Source organism: Taudactylus pleione, unplaced genomic scaffold, assembly GCF_031769625.1.
Source record: "Taudactylus pleione unplaced genomic scaffold, aTauple2 ptg001990l, whole genome shotgun sequence".
Classification (NCBI taxonomy): Eukaryota; Metazoa; Chordata; class Amphibia; order Anura; family Myobatrachidae; genus Taudactylus; species Taudactylus pleione.
In genome coordinates, this window is record NW_028286386.1 from 6,089,174 (window position 1) to 6,102,446 (window position 13,273).

General features: G+C 41.3%; 1 protein-coding gene across 2 annotated transcripts; it reads left to right on the plus strand.

Moving 5' to 3' along the window:
* The first annotated feature begins 669 nt into the window (after nucleotides 1-669).
* On the plus strand, nucleotides 670-8,183 carry TMED9 (transmembrane p24 trafficking protein 9). Of its 2 annotated transcripts, XR_015876516.1 has the most exons (6): nucleotides 670-877; nucleotides 2,552-2,652; nucleotides 2,729-2,854; nucleotides 5,243-5,389; nucleotides 7,152-7,474; nucleotides 7,786-8,183. XR_015876516.1 is itself a non-coding variant. In XM_088465467.1 (5 exons), exons 1-5 carry the CDS (start codon nucleotides 748-750, stop codon nucleotides 7,299-7,301), a joined length of 654 nt encoding a protein of 217 aa, XP_088321593.1. In that variant the 5' UTR covers nucleotides 670-747; the 3' UTR covers nucleotides 7,302-8,183. The 2 variants fall into 2 exon arrangements, 1 of the variants encoding a protein (XP_088321593.1); XM_088465467.1 differs by having other exon boundaries at nucleotides 7,152-8,183.
* Nucleotides 8,184-13,273: the final 5,090 nt, after the last annotated feature.

Here is a 13,273-nt window from a genome sequence, read left to right on the forward strand (position 1 = left end):
GAGCTACTACACTTCACTACATGTGTCGGTCGGCCCTCCCGCACCTTCGTAGCCGACGTTCACCTCTCACATCAATGGCACGTGGTGCTCTGCAGTTTCGACGTTGGTTATTCGCAATGGTGCCATTTATCCAGTCATGATACACCTTCATCACAGCAGCACGCAACTGCGCGGTGTCAAAAATACTGCCACCCTTGGACCGAAAGCCAATAATCATTCATGTTTGCAACTCTAAATCGCCCCCTTTTTACGAATGACAGCAACAATTGATGTGTGCGTGCAGACGGCCTATCACACAACTTATATACCCACCAAGCCAGCACGTGGCGTACTTCATGGGCTACGCGCTGCTGATGTCAAATGTAGGGGTGGTCATAATAATGTGACTCAACTGTATGTGTGTGTATATATATATATATATATATATATATATAATCTACAAAGAATAAGAATAGTAGCAATGGCCTTGAATTTCCGTGATAAGTCTACAATTAGCCTTAGCTGACACAGACCAGCCTCTTGCTGTAGTGGTGGGTGTAGGTAGTGGTGGGAGGGTACTACAGCTGTGCTCGCTGTGTTCGTCTTTCTGCTGCAGCCGTCGCTGTATGACGTCACGGCAGCTATTCGTGACCACGCCCCCTTGCAGTGTATGTCAGCCGGGCGCTGATTGGCCGATGGCGAGGACGTGGCAGCCGGTGTGCAGCTACCTCAACTTCCGGTGCTGGTCTGTTCTGGCCATACTTGAAGATGGCTGGCGCCTGGTTTCTGCTGTTTCTCGCCGCCTGTGTGGGCCCAGCCGCCTCCCTGTACTTCCACATCGGGGAGACCGAGAAGAAGTGTTTCATTGAGGAGATACCCGATGAGACTATGGTGATAGGTGAGGCGCAGGGGAGCAGCACAGTACTTCTGTCCTGTATTGGGGCAGTGGTCCTTTTTCTCCCTGTGTGTGTGATGCCCGTATACGTCCTATGATCATGATCTGGCATAACATGACGTGTATCTGGTTGCATGCAATGGGGAGTGTAGGAGTGGTACGGCCAGGGGTGTGCAGGGACAGCAGGCCCCCAGACGACACAGACAAGCTGGCACATGCTGACAGGAGTCACTGGTGCAGTGAGAATGAGCATTTCAGCTGATCTGTAGTCGAATATTGTGCATACATTATGCATGACTCTGTCCTGACCGTGAGACAAATAACCATTACACGGGAGTATTTATATGCTTAACTCCTGATTATTTTATTCCTTCCATATTAGTGCATTTTGTTGGTATGTTTCATAAGGTTAGTGGTGGTATATAATTTCATCTCTATGGTGCATATTGTGTTTTATTGTATATCAGTTACTAAATTAGGTTGTGTTTTCGTGGGGAGGTTTAAACAGCAAAGTCTGACTAAGGCACAATAACTATGTAGGCACAGTGATCAAATATATTTATTGCAAAACCTGTACTGCTAATGCTTCTATTTTTGTTTACAACAACCTCTAGTTATTTGTACACAATACTGTTCATATTTATGTTCTATAAACTGGATACATGTGCACTGTGCTTAGCTCAAGTCAGGTTTTGCACCTGTCCTAGTGTTGGAGCAGATAAACAAATAAGGTTTCTCTTTGTTTTATAAGGCCACTAATTCTAATGTAAACTAGTGATAGAGCTGTCCCTCTCATTCCTGAATGTATGTGTAATAGTACATGTACCTTGGTATGATATGGTATGTTTGATATTGCATTTACTTTATGCCATTCAGCAGACTGCAAGCTATTAGTCCCTTTCTGATGAGGGTGGCTGACTGGTGGTTTCCTGTGGTATTGCTAAATACTATAGACGTTTGCTTTGTGTAAGAACATGACTACTTGACAGTCACAGCCTCCCCTCATGCGTTTTCTTTTTGTCTATACAACTACTGAAGCTTTTTTTTCATTAATACATTTTATCATCTCACTTGTATAAACAAACTTGCAATTTAGACTTAATGGTGCTTTAAATTGTCATTATAAATGTGGATGATATCAGGGACTTCCTTGGTGTTTGTTTCTGTGGTAGACCATATGCAGATTTTTAATGTATGTTCATCCGAGAAGAGATTCAACAACATTATTATTATTATTTTATATGGTGCCACAAGTGTTCTGCAGCACCTTGCATAGTACAAAAAAACTAATAAGTGAACACAAAAAACAAACGAGTAACTTACAGTACAGTGAAGGACATTATATACATTGCTGCAATAGTGATTAAAACACTCTCACAATAATCAGCAGGGAGATGGCAGAGACGTGTTGGGTGCCCTTATGAGGAGTAAGGACTAGAAGAAAGTGTAAGGAGAAGCACATGAGGGAAGAGGTCCCTGCTCGTGAGAGCTTATTCTAAACATTATCACTTTAGTACACTTTACACCGTAAACCAAAGGAAATGCTAAGTACTAATGGCATGTGTATTTTGTTGTTTCTTTGCGCACTATTCTTGCTGTCAATGTTTCTTAAATAATTGCTACTAATGTAAGGTTCAAAGCAATGGAGTGTATTAATTGTAATCTTTGATATTGCAGGTAACTACCGCACCCAGTTGTATGACAAGCAGAGGGAAGAGTATTTGCCAGCAACACCCGGGCTTGGCATGTTTGTGGAAGTGAAGGATCCAGATGATAAAGTAAGTGTTGCATCTACTCCAGTTGCTGCTCTGTTGTATTTTTAAGCCGTACTAATGTATCTGTCATTCGCTTTAGGTCATCCTCTCTCGGCAGTATGGCTCAGAGGGCCGCTTCACCTTCACGTCGCATACCCCAGGAGAACACCAGATATGCCTGCATTCTAACTCTACTAAATTTGCTCTCTTTGCTGGTGGCATGTTGGTGAGTATACAGGGTATGTAAATGTTCAGTATAAAAATAAATTAAGTGCAATAAATGTTAGCACTTCTATTACAGTGCAGCTTCCCTGGATATATATACACTGAAGTGCCAAAAGTCATGGAATAGATGTCTAGTGTTGTGTAGGTCCCCCTCTAGCCCGGGCAAATTGCAGCAACTTGACATGGCATAGATTCCACAAGTGGGTTGAAGACCTCTCTTGAAACATGCCATCTGGATAGCTTCCCACAGCTCTCTGATATTTGTAGGTGCAGGATCTTGGGTGCGACTGGACCTCTCCACCACATCCCATAAATGCTCAGTTGGGTTCATGTCGGGTGAACGTGGTGGCCACACCATTTGTCTGAACTCTCCAGAATGCTCCTCAAACCAACACTGGACAACTGGGGGCTGATGACACACTGCATTATTCTGCTGGAATATTTAATCGCGGTGGGGATACATGAAGTCTAGGAAGGACTGCAAATGGCTATCAAGCAATGCAACATAGTACCAGTCAATGACTTGTTCAGGTGGACCAGCAGACCCAACCCATGCCACGTGATAATACCCCACACCATTATGGAACCACTACTAGCCTGCACTGTGCCTTGTTGACAAAAGGGGTCCATGGCTTCATGTGGCCTGCACCACACCCTTACCCTACTATCGGCCCGAAATAACTGGAACTGTGACTCATCGCACCATCCCACATTTTGCCATTCCTGCAGGGTTCAGTTAGCGACGTCATGAGCCTAGATGAGGTGCTGTGTCCGGTGACGTAGTGCGAACAAGGGGACTCTAGTGGGTCTTCTGCTCCCATATCCCATGGAATCTAAAGAAAGCTGCACTGACCTGCTGGATATGCATCTGGTACCTCCTGCACTGAATGTAAATGTGATTTCAGAGCCAGTGTTGCTTGTCTTTCACCATGGAGAATTGTGGCCAGATGCCATTGTTCACAATCATTAAGCACCTGTGGTCGGCCACTGTGCTGTCTATGTTGGGTGTTAATGCCTTCCGTTAGATGTTCCCAGTACACACATGACACCGTAGATCAAGGAATGTTGAATGTCTGTTCAACTTTGGAAATGGAATGTCTTATTTGTTGGGCACCCACTATGTTGCCCCGTACGAACTCCAATATGCTTTACGTCTCCTTGCCATGAGCAAACTAGCGGGTGTTTAAACTGGCTCATGTGATGTCAGATTACAACAGATTCAAGTCTAGGCAGTTCCAAGACGTCCCAGTATGGAGACTCCACCTACCTTTACATGCTATCACATAGTTTTTGGCACTTCAGTGTACAAAGGTTGATAGATGAATATGTCCTTTGTTTAGATGTAGATATTTCTGGTATAATGAAAGTTTAAAAGCCAACTAAACTCCAAATGTGAAATCTTCCGATTTGAAGCATAAAGGTAAAATAGGCACTATTAGTAAACGTGTTGAAACATTTACCTCCACCATGTTTTCTGCTTTAAACATTCGCCTGAAGTGCTACATATTCCTAGCTTCTATGTTGAATCTCCGCAGACATCAGGTGGTCCAGTCAGCAGAGATTTAGTATACAACCAGCTGATTGAAGAAGCAGCGAGGAAAGTGAATAAAACTTTACTGACTTCCTTTATAGACAATTCGTTTCCCACAAAACTCAAAAATTCTAGGACTTCCATACTATAGGAAAAAAGCTGAAATAGTATATCTGCTCAATTAAGAAAAGACCTGCAACTGATGCCACTGCAGCTTATCTGTTCAATAGCGCTATGGTGTTGTAATGAGCCTGCCACAACTTCTGAAAATGGTTCCCGTATCTATATAAGCATTTCAAATAACACCAACCGTTTTTGTATTTGTTATTTTTTTTAATTTTTTTTTACAGGAGCTTACAGTGACTAGCAACACACATCTGATAAGAGTTTGAGGTTAAGTCTCACTCCCCTCTTTAATATTAATCCCACAAACTTTTACAGTGTTGTGGATATTTGTTTCAGGCGCAGCAACTTCTGTTTAAGTTTTGGAATTGGGCAAAGTCCAACCTCCTAATACCTTACTATGATTATCCAGTTCGCACCCTCCCAAATAGCCGGACTTTTTAACAAATACACAGCAAAATATTAACAACTACAATTTCCCAGAAGTGTTGGGCATTGAAATGTTTCATAGGGTTGAATATGCTCATTATCTAACCATATTGAGTGTATAAAAGTTACTGTATATTTGTTCAAATATATGTTGATTTTTATTTAAGAATATGTAGTTTAATTCGTGCTTGCCAGTATTTCTTGCTTTACTTAAATAAGATGATGTTTTTGCTCTGAATACCGTCTTTTCAGTCCCCCGTCTCTCGCATGATGCAGTACTCTATGAAATGTTTGCTTTCTCTGCAGAGGGTTCACCTTGATATTCAGGTTGGGGAACATGCCAATGACTATGCCCAGATTGCTGCCAAGGACAAACTGAGTGAGCTGCAGCTGCGTGTTCGACAACTGATAGAGCAAGTGGAACAAATTCAAAAAGAACAAAATTACCAGAGAGTAAGGATGTCATTTTCTAGCTAAGCAAATACATTTTTCTTCTTGTTCCTAAGTATAGACCCTCTTACTGTAGAAAAGTTGGTTAAGGAATGGGGCTGTATTAAAGTATGAATACTAACACACACCATGGGGTAGATTTAACAAACGTTCTAAAATAGACAAGTGGTAGTGTTGCCCCTTAGCAACCAATCATATTCTGTCTATCATTTTCTAGAATGCAATAGAGATATGTTAGCTAGAATCTGATTTGTTGCTATGGGCAACACCACCACTTTTCTGTTTTAGAAGCTTTAGTAACTCGAGCACCCATGAGATGTGATTGTGTAACTGAAGCTGGGTACACACTTAACAATAATCGGACCAAAAAAACAAACTATTTCCTACTGTTTGGCTGAGTATAGTGTGTACGCTGCACCCGTGGCTGATGGTCGGGTCAAAACCAGTGCTATAGGGTCCTGATATGAGGAGTGCTGCACTACATTCATTGGACCAGACGGTCAATTATTGGCCTGCAAATTTAGTGAATAGACACATGCCCGCTTTATCCCCGTGTTCAATTTGGAGCCGGCGAAAACAGGAGCCTGCGGAAAGCTAAGCATCGGGGAAAAATAGGGGAATTTTCGTGAATTCATCCTGAGACACCCCCCCCCCCCCCTAATGGGGTTCAGAAATGGGGGATCACTGTGGGTACCCCTGTTTAGCCCTGCAGAATGTGTTCTGCATTTTTAAATAGCCGCGGCAGGTGTTTTTTCCTGACATTGAAGAAGTGATGCAGAAGAGCACTTAGGTTTTTTTTTTTTTTTTTTTTTAAGTGTTCCCATCAAATTTGGGGTACATGAAAATGGGTGCTAGCATATTTTTAAGGCCCTAAACTAAATTAAAAAAATTCTGCAAAAATGCACCGGCTGCTAATAGCCTATTCTAGAAAACACCTGCACATTCTTACAGAATACCCCTGAAACTATTTTGCTATTTTTAAACACTGTTCCCCATATTTTTTTTTTATTTTTTTTTTTATTACCCCAAAACTAAAAATTTATTTGGGGTGTCCCTATTTTTTTTTTATTTTTTTTACTTATTTTGACACAGTTCGTTTTTAGGGGCTATTCCCAGGGATGCAGGCTATTTTTTTTTTTTTTTTAAAGCCTGCACCCCTAAACCTCAATTCTGCACTTTTTTTTTTCGCCATGTAAAACATGGTGAAAAGTTATCCCATTTTTTTTCTTCAAAGACTTTTCGAACCTTTGAAATTGAATACGGGGGATAATTGAAATAGGCGAAAATGACGTCATCGGCAAACTTTTCACAGCCTAATTGAATACCCCCCTAGGTGACTATGAAATTGGTTACTTATTTACACAAACACCTGCAGCCAGTCAGCAAAGCATTGGCATTAAATATTGAGACTTTAAGTGCAGTTTTTTACGTGGGAAAGCTAGAAATTTTGCTGAATTCATAGATGGCAATGTTCCATGTATGAAAACACACCTGAGACTTGTCAGCGTGCAAAATATTATGATATTGTCCCATTTTTGAGTTTAACAGTTCACACCAGTGCTACTTGAGACATTCACTGTCAGTTGACAAGTAATTTGATTGCATCTAGCCAACGATATAAGGGTCAGACCAGAATATGAAGGCTGCACCACACTCTTTCACCTTTTTACATCATGATGCAAGCATTTTTCTCTCCTTTGAGCTGTTCTTTAATTTGCCATAATGACCATTTTTGTAATGTATTCTTTTTTTTTTTTTTTTTTAGTGGCGAGAAGAGCGGTTCCGTCAGACTAGTGAGAGCACCAATCAGCGTGTCCTGTGGTGGTCCATTGCTCAGACTTTCATACTTGTGGCTATTGGAGTCTGGCAGATGAGGCATCTTAAGAGTTTCTTTGAAGCAAAGAAACTGGTGTAAACTACATGAAGAGAGCAGAGTTTGTTGTGCCAGAAAACTTGGACCCATCTCCAACTAGGCGTCTTCCACCTCTAGAATCTACAGGACTATACATGGAACTGTGTTACATGGTGACTCCAGCACTTGAGACCAGAACATTGGTTGGATATACAATGTCCCAAGCAAGGGTGGAAGTATGGAACCTTTCCTAAAACATAAAATGAGGTTTTTGCTGTTTGCCGTTCATCATTAGTATTCAGTTACTGAATTTCCTTGTTTAAACTTTTTCTATGAATCATGAACTAAATACTAAACAGCCACCAAAAATAAGCTTGTTCAATTTTTTTTCTTCTCTTTTGTTCAGTCTTCTAATCAGGGAAGCCATACTTGCAGTAAACTCCGTGTTTTTGTCTGTATGCCGAATGGTTTTTATGGTGACATTTGGGTTAATTTTATGTGCTTTTTAACTTGACTGAGGGTTATTGATTTTTCTTTCTTTCTATAGAGATGGGCACTGGATAGTATGGCATTTGCTACCTAACTTAGGTCTGCACTGTTTTGGATGAACCTGCCGCAGCAGCTAATGGATTGCCCAACTGGCATATAAAGGTGTTCAGCTGGGAGAGAAGAGCTACGTTTCACCAGGATCCAACCTGGCAGCTGCTGTTTTTGTCACATTGAGATTTTGTAATATGTCTTGAGATTAATTGCACTTGCCAAATACTTATTCCACCTGCAGTAATGCTCTCTAAGAGACTTTGGCTCCCTGTGATGTTTGGGAAATTGAGCCACTGGGCTCCCAGGTTACACTGATCCTGTAGTTACTGAATTTGAATGTTTGTTTTTGGGGTTTTGTTTTTCCATGTTTTGCTATAAATAAAAGAAAAACAAATTATTCCTCCATTTTGGCTTATGGGTTGTTTTGTATTAGTGCTATAGTGATAATTCGCAATTTTGAGTGTATGCATTAAAAATGCTCAGATTTAGACCCACTTGGGACTTTGTTTATACACAGGTAGAGTGCTGCTTGCAGTGTGATGCTGCTGCAGCTAAGGATTCTTAGGTTGTTCTCCCATAATGGCGGGCCAAGTGCAAAGCAATGCTACCAGACCAACACTTAAAACAATATACGTGAGTTTGGAATTATCTAATAATGAAATTTAGATGCGGTGTAACTTTTTCTGTTCCCCATTAAGATGCAAATAGGTTAAACATTTAAAGGCCGATTTAATTAGCTAATATTACCTGAGATTTTGCTGCTGGTCAACTTTAAGCGGACTTTGGAATTTATTTGCTTCCTGCAGCTCTTGTGACCCTTGCTATTAGATTAGCCAATGCTTATTGTGGTAATTCTTTAGTGCGCAACCTGGGGGGAAATGTGTGACAAAGTGGGAAAATAACCCTGAATCCCCCAAAAAGTGACAAATAACACTGGATAACAGAATAGAAGAATATTAGTGGCCATAAGCAAAGTGTTTGTGGTTCTTAAAGGCTGTCAAATGGCTGACATTTATTTTTATAATTTTTAGCCAAATTGAAGCCTCTAGATTATTTTGGTTACAGAAAAATGTCTACAATGTAATTTTTAATTATGTTTAATAAAGTTCAAAAACTATTTAAAGCCCTCCAAGTGCATGATTAGTCATTGGGAAGGGGTGTACCAGAAGTTCTGCACGGTCTTGACATTTTTACCTTTTAAAATAAAGTTTTTAGTGGGTTTTTTTTTTTTTTTTCCTACTTTCCACCTACTCAGGTGCTACTAACTAAAATCCTTTTCACTCCCATTGAGACCTGCGTTAATATAACACAGATTTCTAATTGAATTGCAAAATTTCACAGCCATGGTTTTTGACCCACGTTAAGCAATTTTCAGCCAACTTGCAGCTAACTGAATTGGCTCCTTTTTATTATAGCAGAATAAACTTGTAAAAAACCTATATTTGTGTTAAAACTAGCAAATATACAGTGAGGTGCCAAAAGTCATAGGAAAGATGCCTAGTATGGCGTAGGACCCCCTCTAGCCCGGCGAAGTGCAGCAGCTCCATGTGGCATTGATTCCATAAGTGGACGGAAGACCTCTAGAGAGAGAGGTGTTGACCCATGCCGTCTGGATAGCTACCCACAACTCCCTGACATTTGTAGGTGCAGGATCGTGTGTTTGAATGGACCTCTTCACCACATCCCATAAATGCTTGATTGGGTTCATGTCGGGCAAACGTGGTGGCTACACCTTTCTTCAGAATGCTCCTTGAACCAATTCTGGACAACTTGGGACCAATGACAGTGTAGTATTCTGCTGGAATATACCATCGTTGTGGGAGTTCATGAAGTCGATAAAGGACTGCAGGTGGTCCTCGAGCAATGCAACATAGCGGTTAACGGTCAATAACGTGCGGACCCAACCCATGCCACATGAACACAACCCACACCATTATGGAACCACCACCAGCCTGCACATTGCCTTGTTGACAACAGGGGTCCATGGCCTCATGAGGTTTGTGCAACAACCAGACTCTACTATCAGCCCAATTCATTGGGAACCATGAATAATCGAGTCACGCCACATGTTGCCAGTCCTCCAGGGTCCTATTAGCTACTTCACAAGCCCAGGTGGGATGCTGTCTGTTGTATTGTGATCAGGGACACCCTTGTGGGTCTACTGCTCAAATATCTCATGGAAGCTAAAGAACACTGCACTGACCAGCTGGATATGCATCAGGTACCTCCTGCATTGGAAGTGATTTGAGCCAGTGTCGCTTGTCTGTTATCACTGACAGTTCTGGCCAGATGCCGCTGGTCATGATCATTAAGCACACGCGGTCGGCCACAATGTCTTCCATGAGATATTCCCAGTACACACATGACACTGTGGATCAAGGTATGTTGAATGACCACACAACTTCGGAAATGGAATGTCCCATTTTTCGGACATCCACTTCCATGCTCTGTTCAAACTCGTCGCCTTACAATGAGCAGCCTAGCTAGTGATTAAACTGACTCACAAGATGGCAGATCACAAATGATGCAGATCTGGCAAATTTCACAGTTTGATGACTCCACCTTTTTTACCTTAACATACTGGTATCACATGACTTTTGGCACTTCAGTGTATGTGCTAAGTATATTATTTAAAAAGTCATCCTATATAAATTAAATAGCCATGTGCTAGCAAATTAAATCCATGTTATATTGGAATAAACGAACATTCAGTAATGTCTAATGTTTGGGCATACACTGCCAGATAAAGAGGTATATTTACTAAAGTGTGGGTTCACAAATGTGGAGATGTTGCCCACAGCAACCAGAGTATGGCTATACTTTTCTAGAAGGTACTAGATAAATGGTCAGTGGAATTTGATTGGTTGCAATCTGATTTTTGCAGTGTATTCTCTAATTATTTTTTTTTTTGTAGTTGCGAGGAGAGGTTCCTTCAGACTAGTGAGAGCACCAATCAGCGTGTCCTGTGGTGGTCCATTGCTCAGACTGTCATACTTGTGGCTATTGGAGTCTGGCAGATGAGGCACCTTTTTAAGAGTTTCTTTGAAGCAAAGAAACTGGTGTAAACTACATGAAGAGAGCAGGGTTTGTTGTGCTAGAAAGCATAAAAAAAAAAAAATTGCATACAGCGGGTAAAATTTAGTATTGAACACATCAACATTTTTCTCAGTAAATATATGTGTAATGGAGCTATTTGTAATGAAATTTTCACCAACTGTCAGCAACAAACTATGCAATCCACACATGAAAAGAAATCAAACTAGATGTCCATAAATTTAAATTGTGTAATAATGTGAAATGAGACAGGGAAGAAGTATTGAACACGCTTACTGAAATGTATTTAATACTTTGTACAAAAATCTTTGTTGGTAATGACAGCTTCAAGACGCCTCCTGTATGGAGAAACTAGTCGCATGCATTGCTCAGGTGTGATTTTGGCCAATTCTTCCTCCCAAACAGTCTCCGTGGTCCTCTTCTATGAACTCTGATCTTTAGTTCTTTCCATAGATTTTCAATTGGATTCAAGTCAGGTGATTGGGCCATTCTAGCAGCTTTCTATTTTCTTTCTCTGAAACCAATTGAGTGTCCTTTGCTGTGTTGTTTGGGATCACTGTCTTGCTGAAATGTCCACCCTCGTTTCATCTTCAGCATCCTGGTAGTAGATGGCAGCAAATTTTTATCAAGAATGTGTCTGTACATTTTTACACTCATCCTTCCTTCAGTCATATGAAGAATGCCAGTACCGTATGCTGAAAAACAGCCCAATACGATGATGTTCCCACCTCCAAACTTCACTGTTGGTATGGTGTTTTTGGGGTGATGTGCAGTGCCATTTCTCCTCCAAACATTGTGTGTATTATGGCACCCAAAGAGTTTCATTTTGGTATCATCTGACCAGATTCTATTCTCCCAGTATTTCACAGGCTTGTCCAAATGTTGTGCAGCAAACTATAAATGAACTTCGACATGCTTTTTCTTCAGCAATGGAGTCTCGCATGGCGAGCGTGCATACAGGCCATGCCATTACTTACTCTTTGATTCAATTGTACCTGCTAATTCCAGGTCTTTCTGAAGCTCTCCACAAGTGGTCCTTGGCTCTTGGACAACTCTTCTGATGATTCTCTTCACTCCTCTGTCAGAAATCTTGCATGGAGCACCTGGTTGTGGCTGGTTTATGGTGAAATGATGATCTTTCCACTACTGGATTAAGGGCCTGATTCAGAGGTGCTTTCTCTGAATCAGGGAGTTTTTCTTTTTTTTTTTTTTTTTTGTTTCGGCCACCCACAGCTACTGCGAGCGGCCTGGCGATGGTCTCTATTATCGCAACCATCGCGCTTGCGTCGAGACCCTGTGGGAGGGTCTCTGCTTCCGCAAGCCCAAGTGGACTTCCTGCTCTACTAGAGCAGGAAGTCCACTACTGACATCATGAGTGATTGTCAGTAGGGCCGCCCACAAACGGCAGGCGTTCCTAAGGAAATGCCTGCGTTTGTGCAGGCACCCCCACTCTCCACCTACAAAACGGGGTGAGCTGTCAATCAACATCGACAGCTGCCCCGTCTTGTAGTGAGCCCCAGAGCGACGAAGCTGCTGGGGCTCGCGCATGCGCAGCGGGGAACATCGACCCGCTTGCTGTGCGCTCGCAAGCGGGTCTGAATCAGGCCCTAAGGCCCCAACAGTGCTCACTGGAACATTCAGAAGTTTAGAAATCCTTCTGTAACCAATGCCATCAGTATGTTTTGCAACAATAAGTTTCTCTTGAGAGAGCTCTTTGCTTTTACCCATCATGAGATGTTTCTTGTGTGACACCTTGGTAATGAGACACATTTTTAGAGGCCATCAGTTGGGACTGAACCAGCTTAGATTAATTTGCATTGACAAGGAGCAGGATTGCTTTTTAATTACTGATAATTTCAGCTGGTGTCTTGGCTTTCCATGCCTTTTTGCACCTCCCTTTCTTCATGTGCAATACTTCCCTGTGTCATTTCAAATTATTACACATAACTTAATTTATGGACCTCTGTGGTTTGATTTCTTTGCATGAGTGGATTGCATGGGTTGTTGCTGACATTTGGTGAAAATTTAATTACAGTAGTCCCATTACAAATATATGTACTGAGAAAAATGTTGATGTGTTCATTACTTATTTTACTATCAGGGGTATTCAATATGGGTGCGATAACATCGTTTTTGCGTTTAATATCGCAATTATGATGTCATTATCGCAGGTTTTACTTTTACACCCTATTCAATTTCAAAGACTTGTCAAAACTGCGATAAGTCTTTGATAAAAACCGGTGATAAGTTTTCACCATTGAATAGGTGTTGAAAAAAAGTGCAGAATTGGGGGTTTAGGGGTGCAGGCTTAAAAAAAATAGCCTGCACCCCTGAGAATGACATTTAAAAAAAGAACTGTAAAAAAAAAGTAAAAAAAAAAAATGGGGACACCCCAAAAAATTAACTTAAAAATTGGGGTGCAAAAAAAAAAAATGGGAAAA